Raw genomic sequence first — 13,820 nt, 5'->3', positions numbered from 1 at the left:
AGTTTGTCCCATATTAAATATCACCACAGTATTCATCCAGGATGTTTAAAATACATTTTGATTTATCTACAACATTTCAAGAATACAAGTCTTCAGTAAAGCTATGTTGTACTTGCATTTTAATATTACAGAAAACAATTCTATGTCACATGAAAGTAGCTGGATGGATTGTTATGCATTTGGAGTTATGTTAGAGATGGTCTAACTTGAAACACATGCCATGTAGCATACTTGAAATTTCAAATTTACTTGGAGTGGGGGGGCCTCAGAGATGGGTGGCCATCCTCCAGCGCACAGACACAGGCTTAGTGAGAGGCCCACGTGATACACATGTCACACATACGGACATGCCATGGGCAAAGTAAATAAACAATGGCTTTAAAGGTCACCCCCAAATGAAGAGTCACAGTCAGGAACTTGATGTTGGCATTTATTCCTTCCATAATGATTAATTATCCTTGTGCACTTGTAATCTCAAGCATGTGCCAGTGAGACTACAGGATGACCTTTAAGTACTGAAGTTATAAATATCAATGAACAATGTCAAAGCATTATTTAAGTCAGTACTTTGGTACATAGTAGAATTATTACATTTGAATACACTTTAATATTACCGTTTGTGTAGCTTTGGAGTTGTAAGATGAATACTATAGATAGTAAGCATTGTTTTAGATAGTGTGCCTTTCTTAAATAGAAGTTTTTGGAGATATATGATCATAGACTCTTATAATGGAAAAGATCCTGATTCCCCTTATTTTACTGAATGGAAATCTGCTTAGATTATTCTTCGTCTTGTGCCATTTTTATATTAAAGGCATGGGAGAAGCTGCTGTTTGGAGTTTGTTTTTTTCATGCACTTGTGCAAGAGAGAAAGAAGTTTGGTCCTCTCGGTTGGAATATTCCATATGGATTTAATGAATCAGATTTACGCATCAGCATTCGGCAGCTACAGGTAGGATTAGGACAGCATTAACACAGACGGAGGGCCGGTGTATGCCGGGCCCCAGGCAATTCCCCTTGCTTGGAACAGTGAACTCAGTTCTCCCAGCGTTACTAAGGTAATCATTGTAACTGCAGTTTATGAAACATGGTCTCCATCTGGATTTTTTCCTGCTGCAAGTAATGGAAAACCCAATTCAAACCGGCTCGAACCACAGTGAAATTTATTATCGCACTTAAAAAAGAGGTGCAGAAGGAGGACAGGCCCTGGCACTGGTTGGCTCCGCCAAAGTGTTGTCCTCAAGGCCCCTGGTTCTGTCTTCCTGCAGGACCAGCTTTGTGTAGCTGCTCACCATTCTCTTTCTCCAGGCAGCCGCATCTACAATTTAGCTCTCTCATCAACAGAAACAGGCTACTTTAAGTAGAAAAGGAATTTATGGAAAGGGTATCACCAAGCAGTTGGTGCTTATGGGATTATAATTACATGATGAAAAGACATTGGTTTTAAACATTGTTTTTTGAGACCAATTTAGTTGGTACATACAGCCTAAGCTTGCAGAACGTTTTGCTGGAACCCTCCTACTGCAGATGAGCAGTCAGTAGAGAATTTGCCACCTTCTGGCCAGGCCCCTGCTTACAGCCTCTGTATCATCCACCTTTCTGGCCACAGCACTGGATCCTGCAGGCACAGTCGGATCCATGTTTTGTTTCTTCAGGAACTGGGAGCTTGAGAGGGGATCATCTTTAAACCATCCCCACCCGCTCATACCAGCAGGCTGCCTTTTGCCTCCAAAGGGGCAAATCAGCGAACTGAGGCTAAGCAGCTAGACAACCAGGGAATAAGCTGTTAGCCTCCTTCTTACATGTGCCACAAATTTAACAGGAGTTTCTCTCGGGGTGTCTTTCAGTTTTGGTGGGGGAGGGGTCCCAGTTGAACATACCTTTCCCTTCCCTCAAAGAGAAGAAAGGGAGAAACTTTCCTCTTTCACAAATAACTTATTTCCCCCAAAAGATGACCTGCCCTCTCTGCCTCCCATTCATATCTCTTGACACTTCTCTTCCTCCTGAGAACATGGGAAGCTCAAAGAGTTAAGGCCTTCTTTTAACTTAGAAATATTTTTATCTTAACTGCACCATTTCAGTTGCAATTCCTGCACTGTTAGGTAACCTTCAGGAGCAGGGACAGCTCTCACCTAGTAACTTAACCCACCCCAAAACATAATACTACCCCAAATTCCCACATTAGGAAAAGTGTGGGATCTTGAACTGGAAGAAATAAATTCAGGCCTTTGTATTATTTCACATTTCCCATACGCAGTTTCCTCCTCTACAGAGTTACTGTGAGATGAATAAGACTCTATAACAGCTATTCAAATAGTTGTTTTTATTACTATTGTTGCTATAGTAATAATGAAGCTAGGAAATATATGTATTGTCTATTAATGAAACTGTGCCATATTGTGTGAACCAGGCTCTGGCACTAAACTTTGGGGTTGCTTTGTCTTTGTCACACTGTGAACGGTGCCCTAAACCAGGCACCTGGTTCTTAGCCTTGACCCTACCGGCATTTGGGACCAGACAGTTCTTTGCTGTGGGCAGTTGTTCTGTGCAGTGTTTAACAACACCCCAGGCTTTACCCACTAGGTGCCAGTAGCACCCCCAGCTGCCACCATGGTTGTGACAATTTGCAATGTCCCCAGATATTGCCATATGTCCTGTAGGGGACAAAACTTCACCTAATTGACAACCAATACCCTAAATAAGGTTTATCCACATTCATATGAAAAAGTCTTTGTGTCATCTTTTTGTTAATTAAATATTTTTCTTATTATAGGAGCAATATGTGTTTATTTAAAAAAAAAAAAGAAAACTGGAGAGATGCAGATAAGCAATGTAATTTAAAATTAAACAGTAACAATCCCAGCCATCCAAAGACAGCCCATGATGATAATACTTTCAGTCCACTTCTATGTAGATGGATGATGGATGGATGGATAGATGATGGATGGATGGAAGGACGGATAGATGTTAAATGCCATCTTAAAATGGAAATGAAGTGAAAGACTTTAAGGTTTTTCTGGTTTGGTTTTCCTTTGTTTCAGTTATTTATAAATGAATATGATACAATTCCATTTGAAGCTATATCCTACCTGACTGGGGAGTGTAACTATGGAGGAAGAGTGACAGATGACTGGGACAGGCGTCTCCTCCTAACCCTGCTGACTGACTTCTATAACCTGCACATAATTGAAAATCCTCACTATAAGTTTTCTCCCAGTGGGAACTATTTTGCGCCTCCCAAAGGCACCTACAATGAATACATTGAATTCATTAAGGTAACTGATGTCACTGAAAACTTGGCAAGATTTAAGTGCAATTTTTTTTCTAAAAGCACAGAGTGAACTGTCCCCCTGTAATGTTAAAGCGTTATGGTGTCAATCAACTCTCAAAATCTTTTGTTTCTAGTGATTACTGAAAACTGGAAGAGTTTGATTCCTCTGTTGTCTGATGTTTAGTTGTTGCTTTTTAACCCTTTTTGGTCTGCATGTATCTACCTTATGAATTAATGTCTCCAGTGAAAATGTGATGTGTGCTTAATCTATTTTCTGGTAGAAACTTCCATTTACTCAACACCCTGAGATATTTGGATTACATGAAAATGTTGATATCTCCAAGGATCTTCAACAAACAAAAATTCTCTTTGAGTCCTTGCTCCTCACCCAGGGAGGCTCCAAACAGACTGGCTCTTCGGGAAGTGCGGACCAGATTCTCTTAGAAATGACCAAGGACATTCTCAACAAGGTAGTGTGTCACTTAGAATAGGTCGCCCATAACCTACTGTGATCAAAGCAGTACTGGAATGGCCGTCCAGAAACTCCATCCGGCAGCATCGTGACCTTGAGTAAGATCCTGTGCCTCTCTGGGCATTAGCTCCCCAGTCTACAAAGTGGTGGTAACAGTACCAATTGTCTGAGGATCTTGTGAACATCAAGGAGAGCATGAATTTAAAGTGCTTTGCATAATGCTGGGCACAGTGCAAGTCCTTAGTAACTAGATAGCTGTGGGGGTGCTAATGAACATACTAGTTGTTATTTCTAAAAGATAATGGACCTCCTTGTACTAAATGGAGGCTGCTGGTCTGCACTTGCTGGTTCAAGGAGTGAATGGTTTTCAGTCTTGCCTTGCTGGGCAAGGAGGCACCAGGAGAGATCAGCGCCCCGTTAGGTGCTGCCCGCTGTTAGTTGTCTGTTTTTCACACTGCACCCCAGTGTATTTAGCCCTACTAAGTAACGTGGAATAATACTCACTGTTCTCTCCTTTGTTCTGTGTCTTAAATTCAATAAAGAACAACTAAGGGAACTTCCAGATGATTATGGTCCCAAGCACAGACCTTCACAATTCCCCACTGGGGTAAAGACTATAATTATCTCCATATTTCAGTGTTAGGCACTCTGACGAGCAGAACCTGGCCTATAGCCCGTCTGCCTTGAATGCCCATGGATAGCTTTCAGATACTCCTCCATCACTTCTCAAGCCTCTCTGAGGTGATTCATAGAAATCAGTCACTTGATGGCCCCTCTCCCTGCTCCCTGGAACCCAGCTACATTCACACATTCATTATTTGATAGTGGGGTAAGCTAAGCTATTTGGAGCCCATTGATAATTGATTGGAAATAAATACAAAATAGTTATGAACTGGTAAATAAGTTTTGTCAATGGACAACAAAATTAAATTTATCAAAGCAAATTATACGACTTTTCAGAAATATATGTCTTATGCAAAATGTTATATCCTGTAGTAAAAAAGCATGGGCTTTGGAGTTAGAGTCCCATGGATTTAAACAGATCACATTTTGGCTGTGTGCCCTTGGGCACTTACTTAACCTCTCTGTACTTAACTGTCCTCATCTGTAAAATGGTGATAACAATGGCCACCTAAGAGTGTATGGTAAGGATTAAATGAGATAATGTATGAAGAGCAGTTAGCACAATGCCTAGCACACAGCAACAGCCTAGTATTAGCTGTTACTGATATTATAGCTGAATGAAAATACCCTTTCTGAGAGTAACACATGATCTTCAAAATCTGTTCCCTTAGTTACCAAATGATTTTGACATTGAAGCAGCACTATTGAAGTATCCTGTGATATATGAAGAAAGCATGAATACTGTGTTAGTACAAGAAATGGAAAGATTTAACAAGTACGTATCTCTATCTCCCTAGCAATTGAGAAGGCCACCAACCAAAGTAGATGGAAGGAAACACTGATGTTGAATTAAAAGCTTAAGAAAAAATTATCAAAACCTGTCCTTTCATTAGAATTCCCCTCCCCCTTTTAAAGTTATATAACCTTCTGCTCCAGAGTGAGAATATCCTTTATGATATAAAAATGATGATAAAAAAAATCTCTTTTTACTGGTTAAAATATTCACTAGTCATAATTTCTCACCCATTCATTACTATTCTCAGCAACTAAAGACAGAATGAGCATTAACTAGGCCTATGTATGGTCACAACTTTAGTCATTTTTCCACCAATTGACCCATATACATCTCCCTTTTCTTCCTGAGCCCAGTCTAGGTTGATTAGGTGCCCCATGATAGCAAATTATTTGCTTCAAATTTATCATTTGAATTTTCTACGATCTAATACTGGTTTAACAAATGGTGAATTGTTTTGGTTATGAATTTTCTAAAGTGTTTCCAAATTTATTTCCATTTCTAGACTTGTTGACATATTTAAATAAAACATATTAAAACACTGTGCTGCCTTAATTATTTCTTATGCAAAGACCATATATGTTTACATGTAACAACATAATACTATCTTTCAGTTGCGCAGGCTTCTAGCCTAAAATCTTCACTTCTTGTGTAATTATGGTGTTCTTAGCAGTTTGGGCCTACGTGGGAGCAGAGTATTTGGAAGTGTATAAATGAACAGTCACTTTATGTTTTAATGCAGTGTTTCCCAAGTTTTAGCCATTGCATAACACCTTTATAACCTTTTCCATATTTCTGTTATCAGCTGTAACATTATTTACCTGGTTTCCTTAAATCATTCTTTACTTAAATTAACCTGAACCCAGAAAGAAACAATTTTGATAGGCTAATTATGTTATTTTCTATATTTAAAGAAAAGTATGTAATGATTAAAATGAAAAATGATCACCTAAGTATCACCTAAAATTCCCTTACGTTACCCAAGTGGGAAGTGACAACATCTTGGGAAACACTCCCATAAAGCAGTGAATAGATCCCTGATATTTCTTCTTCTGGATAAAGTAAAATCTGTATGTTGATATTTGGCATCATGTACATGGTGATGACGTTATGTCTTCCCTTGCAGTTTAATTAAAACTATACGTAACACTCTACGGGACCTAGAAAAAGCTATTAAGGGCGTGGTTGTAATGGATTCTGCATTGGAGGCACTCTCTGGCAGTTTACTTGTTGGAAAAGTTCCAGAAATATGGGCCAAACGATCATACCCAAGTCTCAAACCCCTAGGAAGTTACATCACAGATTTTCTAGCACGGTTGAACTTTTTACAGGTAAAAGATAATATGTAAGATATGAATAATTTTATTTTTATTTCCTGGTTGACTGGGGAGATAATAGATATTGGCTCTGGTCAACTGAACATCTCTGAGTTGAATGGAATGTGATTAGTAGTTTCATGGTCATGTAACCAAAATTTTAGGAAGTGAAAGTTACACATATTTCAAAGTATTGAGTAGAAAATTCAAATTTTACTTTACCCAAACCCACGTAATATGTGACAATTATAATTTTGAAGATTCTAAGGAGACTACAAACTTGGGTCTTGTGATTTTAGTTCTGATGGTTAATCCCCAAAAAGAGCCTGAGGCTTGAATTTATCAATATTTGGCCTTGTCTTAAAAGCTGTGCTTCTTACCTCTTATCTTACAGAACCCAGAAGAGATGAGTACTTTGAGAGCTATACCCCACCCCCATCCCAAAACACAGAAAGAATGGTCAGAGGACAGGAATGCTTGGGGCAGGCCACTAATTTTCCTTCCCAGCTGCTTTGATCCCCTTTCTATGGCTGATGTTTATGCAGGGGTAGGAGGTGGGGAGAGCCCCAAAAATGCTTCCTGGAAATTCACATAGGCACATAACCTTTCAATGTTCATTGCCTTTTCATTATGCATAGGCTGGTTTCACTGGAGAAGCTAATAATAAAATGGCCTATGCTTGTGAAAATGTGGAGAAACAGGCTTTCTCATACATACCTTTTTAATTTTTGCAGTCTAATAGGTCAGCCGTATTGTTTTGTTTCAATTTGTGTTTCTTTTGGTATGTGTGTTTGCCATTTGTATTTTCTTCTGTAAATTACTTGTCCATCTCCGTGGCCCATTTTTCTTTTGGACTATTTCCTAAAAGTTAATTTATAGCTTTTCATATAGATTATGTTACTGAGTCCAAGCTCATACCAGTCACTGTTCAACAGGTCAGTAAGTCAAGAGACAAGGTGTTGGTGCAAGGAAAGAGACTTTACAGAAAGCCAGCAGACCAAGAAGATGGAGGACTGAGGTCCTAAAGAACCATCTTAACTGAGAGTTGATTTGGAGCTTCTTTTATGCCAGGGAAGGGGAAGCAGAATGGGGAGCAGGAGTGGGCTGAGGTCAGGGGGTAACAGTCAACGCTGGACATGTGGGCATCAGCAAGGGTCTAAGGAAGGTTGTGAAACTCCTTGTCCTTGGTTATTTGATTCATGTCGACATAGGTTTGGCTGTTACTGGAGATGGGCTCTTGGTCTTGTTGTGAGAAACAACTCAAGAACAGACATGAAAAAGCAGTTGACCATTAGGAGTTTTTTTGGAAAATAAGAGTATAGAGCAAGGCAAAAATCACACAAGAGTTAGGTGCTGGGAGACCCAGTGGAGTCATGCCAAGCAAACAATAGGGAGACTTTTTCATGTAAAGGTAGATGAATATTCACCAAGTGGGGGTTAGGATTCCTCTCTCTGGCTGCTTTCAATACCCTCTCTTTATTCTTAATCTTTGTCATTTATTTATTATGTATCTTGGTGTTATCTTCCTGGGGTTCCTTTTGTTAGGGGCTCTCTGTGCTTCCAGGACCTGGGTGACTATTTCATTCCCCACCTGGGGAAGTTTTCAGCAATTATTTCCTCAAAGAGACTTTCTATCCCTTTGTCTCTCTCTTCTCCTTCTGGTACCTCTGTTATGTAAATATTGTTTTATTTGGAGTTGTCACACAGCTCTCTCAACATTCTTTTATTCCTAGACATTATTTTTCTCTTTGTTCTTCAGCTTTGTTGTTTTTCTATTCTCTAATTTCCATCTCATTATTGTCTCCTGCCTTCTGTTATTTATTCCCTCCATTGTATTTTTCATTTCAGTTACTGTGTTCTTCAGCTCTGAGTTCAGCTCTTGTATCTCTTTCTTGAATTCCTCCCTGAGATCTTCAACACTTTTCTGCAGATCAGTAAGCATATTTATGACTGTTGCTTTGAAATCTTTATCAAGAAGATCAGTGACCTTTGTTTTATTTTGCCCCCTTTTCTTTAGCCCTGGTGTCTCATTCTGTAGTTTTGTTTGGAGTATATTTCTCTGCCTCCTCATTTTGTCAGGGTTTCTGTGTTTTTTCCTTTATATTAGATGGATCTGCTTTGCTTCCTGGCCTAGACAGCAGTGGCTTTATGAGGAAGGCATCCTGTGGTGCCCAGAAGCTGAAGACTCTTTACTCTCCAGTGCCTGGTTCTCCTTTGCGGTAGAGTCCCAGTTTGCTGTTGTTGGGCACTGGGCAGGGCCACCTTTCTTTCTGCCAGCCAGTCAGCTATGATCAGAGCAGTGGCTTCTGCTGGGATCTCTATGGGTGGGGCTGCCCTCTGCCTGCTGCAGCAGTGGCTGGGCTGCAAGGTTAATGGGATGTGTGGTACAGGGTGAGTTCATGGTGGGCAGGAATGCTATGTTAGCGAGTGGCCACCAGCAGGGAGAAAGGAGCTCCTGGAGTTGGCTCCTGCAGGTACCTCCCCAACTGAGCTGTGATAGGGCTGGGAAAGCTGGGAGAGCCTCCCTCTGCCCACCAGGCAGCAAAGTCTGATACTGCTGCTGGCTGGGCCAAGTGGGCTGATGTACCGGCTATAAGCAGGGAGATGTCTGGGGGTTGAGCCACAGCTAGGGAGCTGGGGGCATCTGGTTCCCCTGAGAGTGAGGAAGGGCCAGGGAGGTGTTGTCCACCTGCTCTTTCTCCTGAAGAAAGAGCTCTGTTCAACCCTTGTCCTCCTGGCTCCCCTCCCATCGCTGGCAAATCTTTCAGACTGCCGCCTCTGCTTTGGGTCTCAGTGGGACCACTGGAGCGTGCCTGTCCTCCACAAGTGGCAGGAGTCTCAGCATCCCAGAGCTCCATCTCTCCCTGGTGTACAGCCCTGCTAATCACCAGAACCCAGTGCAGTGTGGACTCGTGTTCCCAGAGCAGATCCCCAAGGCCAGGTGTGCAGAGTTCCTGGGCACCTATCCCCTCCCCACTGTGTTCCTCTTCCTCCTGCCTGTGGGATGGGATGGGGGAAGAGCTTGGGTCCCACTTGGTGACAGCTCTGCCATTTCACCCTTCTCTGTGTGGTCCTCTCTTCTTCCCCATGTGTAGGTAGTCTGTTCTGCAGTCCTTGGGTCATTTTCAGGGTTAGTTATACTCGCTGTCATTTCCTTGGTGTATGTGTGTGAGGAGGTTTGCACCTTGCTTTCCTACTCTGCCATCTTTTTTGCCGGCCATGGGTTAGGTTCCTAAGGGAACAGGTGTGGTCTTCTTGGGGTTCTGGCTTGCTTCACCCTCAGGTTGGTGGAGGGGAGCAGTTTTTTTTACTATATTTGGTTCTTATTGGAACTGTCATGGCTCTGGGAGGCTTGATTCTTACTCTGTTAATCAGCATGTAATGTGTTTTGGGGTGAATTCTGGGCCAGCTCCTCCTCCATGTTGGAGCTGGCTGGTTTTGCTGATCTGCCATCTGTATCCTCACTCCACATACCCTCAGTAACACCTTACATGGAATGTTTAGAAAGTAAACAGCAGTCTGCTGAAGTCCCCGTGTCCCTCCCTGCTCCGTAACTACTCTAACGGCCATGAAGTTCCTATAAATCTTTGACAGGACAGTTGTTATTTTTATACATACTTGCCTGTCTCCTTGGGGGAAGACAAGTTTTGGGTAACAGGGCTATTTGTAAAAATGAGCTGTAAGCAAAATTCCTCTAATGATTAACGTGACTGTGTGTATGGCTGAGAAGAAACTCTTTGACCCAAAGATGAAGGCAGCAAAAGAGACAGATACAGTATGGGGGCAGGGATGCCAAACCTTTTCACCCTTTTACAATTTTAACAGAAGAAACTGTATGGAATAGGGGTGTTAGGTGTTTAGGCTCTGAAAGAGTTGCCACTGAGTAGCCTCTGTCCCCTCACCCACTTACCGCATAGGGTAACACTCTGCGTGGTATGTGGTAAGCATTCAGCAAAAGTGGATCATTTGTAAAACCAGAAATTGTTGAATTTTATCAAATGCCTTTTTTAGCATTTATTGCTGATGATATGATTTTTTTGGATGGAACATGTAGGGGGGTTCATCCTCCAAAGGGATGAATGAGAGGTGCCACTTTCAGATGAGCAGAAAAACAACAGATGCCCCCCCACCCACCGCCAGTGCCAAGAAGAGACCAGCAAATAGTTGATCTGATTAGAATGCAGGGATAGAGCTGGAAATACATTTTGGGGCCAGCTTGTGAATTCTCTCAAATAGACTATGGTGTTTAGACTTTCATTTGGTGGGGTAGTTAGTACTGAAGAGTTAGTACATAACTGAAGAGTTATGTGAAATGCCAAACCCATCCCAACCGTGCACAGAGTGATATGCCCGCAGAACTGAGGCTTTGTGTGAGCAGGAAGACACAGACATCCTCCCGGAGGAGGGTTATGATCTGGAGGGGCAGCAGGCCTGCAGGCAGTTAGGCCTGCAGGACTTGAGTCAGCATGAGAGATGCCTCAAGGAGGGTGCTTTCCAGTGCAATTAAGTAACCTGATAAAGCCCCACATAATTAGCGTTTGGCTTTGTGCAGAAGATCTGAATCGTTCAAACTTTGTTTTATTCAGCCTAATGTTAAAATAAGTTTGAATTTTCCCAGAAGAGTACCTGGAAGGGAAAAGAGGTAGGAGGGCTGAGACAGTCCGTGTGTCTGGTGTCAGGGAATTTTTCCTCGGTGGCCCGTGTGGGCAGCACACACACCAGCAGAACCGGGAATTGTGTGTCGGGACACCTGGGTGAACTGAGAAACGAACATAATGCATTTTGTTTTCCCTTTGTAGGACTGGTTTAATTCGGGAAAACCTTGTGTGTTTTGGCTCTCAGGTTTCTTTTTCACACAAGCCTTTTTAACTGGAGCTATGCAGAATTATGCCAGAAAGTATACCATCCCTATTGACCTACTAGGATATGAATTTGAGGTACAGTAACTCCTTAAACTCCACAGTCTTATCATTATTTAAGCAAGGGGGATATGCAGTATTTATATTTTTATAGCACATTATAGACGATTTGATTTCTTTCCATTCTTTGTATTTCATGAAGAAAGTATGTAATATTTGTCTTGTTATCTCTGTGATGGAACTTTTTATATAATTCAATGTCCAGTTCAAATAATCCAATTCTGCTCTTCTGTTTTAGCAAAAAATAATATTGGGTACAGTAAAACCTAATAAGATGCTTCAAAAAGAACCATACTATACATTTTTAACATTTACTACTGAAAAAACATATTGTTTACCAAGCCTCTATATAGTGAAGTTGCCCTGCATGTGTTCTGAAGATTTAGCTGATACTTCCTTTATGAGACCGAGTGTCTGGGGAGATTGTTACTAGTGTGTGTTTCTACCCCAGGTCATTCCTTCTGACACATCTGAGACCGCGCCTGAGGATGGCGTTTATATCCATGGGCTGTACCTGGACGGAGCACGCTGGGATAGAGCAAGGTCAGTAGTTTCAGCTGCAAAGACCCCTTCAACTCTAGCTGAATCACAAGTAAGATAAGCTGCTGCCCCCTTCCGCCCCTTCCCCCCAACCAAAAGGCCTCCTCAGGGGAATGGCAAATAGGAAGTAACATCAGAATTCTTAGCAGAAGTCATTACTCAGGCGGGGGCAATCGAGGAGTGTGTATTTTTAGTCCTGGAACAACTTTCTGTTAACATTTCAATGGTCTTGCTCGTGGAAAAGTTAGTTGAATTTATTTTCCTGCTGCTTCTGTTTTATAAATGTTACCTTCCATGTGGTAATACATAGGAGCTTTTAAAATAATTTACAGTTACAGTAGAGTTCCAATTCCTACTAGTGAGTGGAGACTTTATCTAGTATTTTGATTCCATAATAAATATTTTAAATGGACACTGAATTTCCAGCTTAGGACATTAAGCGATTCCTGTGTAGAATATACAGGGGTGGGAGAAGGGGAGAGAGTTCCTTTGGTGCCCTCCTCATTAATAATCCATTGAAAGGCTTGACAACATCCAACCAAGCCAGGGTTAAGCTCTCCTCTCAAGGGAGGGTTCAAGGCCCAGGCCAGAACTTCCTTAGGGAGGAGCAAGAAGGGGGTTCCACAGAGAGAATTCCAAGACAAGCCTATGAGAAGCTGCAGCTAGGCCATTCGATTATTTCCATCTCTTTTTCATCCCTCTGTGGACATTTCTCTTAACTTTTCCTTATATAGATTCATCTTTTTCTTCTTTCCTCCCTCCTTCTTTCAAAGACGTAATAGCACAGAGAAAAGAAATTGCATTTTCTAGATAGGCAAATCTACATTTGAATGCTGACTCTGGCACTTGAGCTGTGTTACTGTAAGAAAAGTCCTGAACCTCTCTGAGCCCTGCACTCCCCATCTGTGAACTAGGATTGGGGCCGAGACCATTGTGAGGGTCAAATATGACAGCACAGTGGCTGCCTCGTGAACAGAACTTTAAAAATGGCAAGAATTGTTATTTGTCCTAAGTACGGTCACCTTTCATAATTTTCTTTTGTTTCAATTCTTCATTGCTTCCTCTTTTGTTTTGTTTTGTTTTGTTTAACCTTTCTTTCCCTGCTCTTGTATTAAAAGCCAGTATGTAAGTAGCAATTTCTAAGAAGCACATTTCATTTTATTTCTAATAAACATGCCAATTTCTCTTCACAGTGGATTGCTTGCTGAGCAACATCCCAAACTTCTGTTTGACCTGATGCCCATCATATGGATACAACCAAGTAAATATACTTGTAGCACAACTTCTTAGAGTGTTAGGGACGATAATGACACTAACTGCTCCCCAGATAAGACTCTGCCCAAACCTATTAGAATTTTTATTCAATTGTAATTTTTACATGGGAAATACATTATTTCCCCCACCTTTTTGTGTTGCATTTATATTATTTTAGGAACATTTTCTGGCCTCTTCTTGCTCTTACCCATTTTCTTCACCTCTCCCCCTAGTTTCTCAGTCTAGAGCTTCCCATGAATATTTTGATGCTGAAGGGCTTTTGCACACACACCTCTCAGAGACACATAGAGGCTTGACACAGTCTCCAGCTAGCAACAGATTCCTGGCTATTCAGCACTCCTTCGTGGGCCCAGGGGCCCGCCCGGTGCCCCAGGGCACAGACGTTGCAGGCCACACCCCCTCAGGAAAGCTCCCTGCCCTTCCCTCCTCCTGCTGTCAGCGTTTTCCCACAGCTCTGCACAAATGAGCCTCATGCTTCTGGTTTCTCTTCTCTTCATTTTTTATTCTCAAATAACAATGGGTGGAAACATTTACAAATCACCCACAATCACCACCCAACCCCTCGAGTATTTTCATTATTAATGCAATTCCATTGTAACCATTAGAAATG

At 41.6% G+C, this 13,820-nt stretch overlaps 1 protein-coding gene across 5 annotated transcripts in view; it reads left to right on the top strand.

Moving 5' to 3' along the window:
* DNAH12 (dynein axonemal heavy chain 12) overlaps positions 1-13,820 on the top strand; it is a 150,242-nt gene that overhangs the window by 134,306 nt on the left and 2,116 nt on the right. For 4 of the 5 annotated variants that reach the window (XM_037019334.2, XM_037019335.2, XM_037019337.2 and 1 more), the window contains 8 exons: positions 815-952; positions 3,042-3,275; positions 3,553-3,741; positions 5,039-5,142; positions 6,287-6,491; positions 11,276-11,413; positions 11,847-11,938; positions 13,129-13,196. In XM_037019334.2, coding sequence (XP_036875229.2) covers positions 815-952; positions 3,042-3,275; positions 3,553-3,741; positions 5,039-5,142; positions 6,287-6,491; positions 11,276-11,413; positions 11,847-11,938; positions 13,129-13,196 — 1,168 coding nt within the window. The remainder of the gene's footprint in view (positions 1-814; positions 953-3,041; positions 3,276-3,552; positions 3,742-5,038; positions 5,143-6,286; positions 6,492-11,275; positions 11,414-11,846; positions 11,939-13,128; positions 13,197-13,820) is intronic. The other variant, XM_037019336.2, reaches the window with a different exon arrangement.

The sequence above is a fragment of the Manis javanica genome, chromosome 3 (genome assembly GCF_040802235.1).
Source record: "Manis javanica isolate MJ-LG chromosome 3, MJ_LKY, whole genome shotgun sequence".
NCBI classification, from domain to species: Eukaryota; Metazoa; Chordata; class Mammalia; order Pholidota; family Manidae; genus Manis; species Manis javanica.
This window is presented reverse-complemented; position numbering and strand designations above follow the sequence as displayed.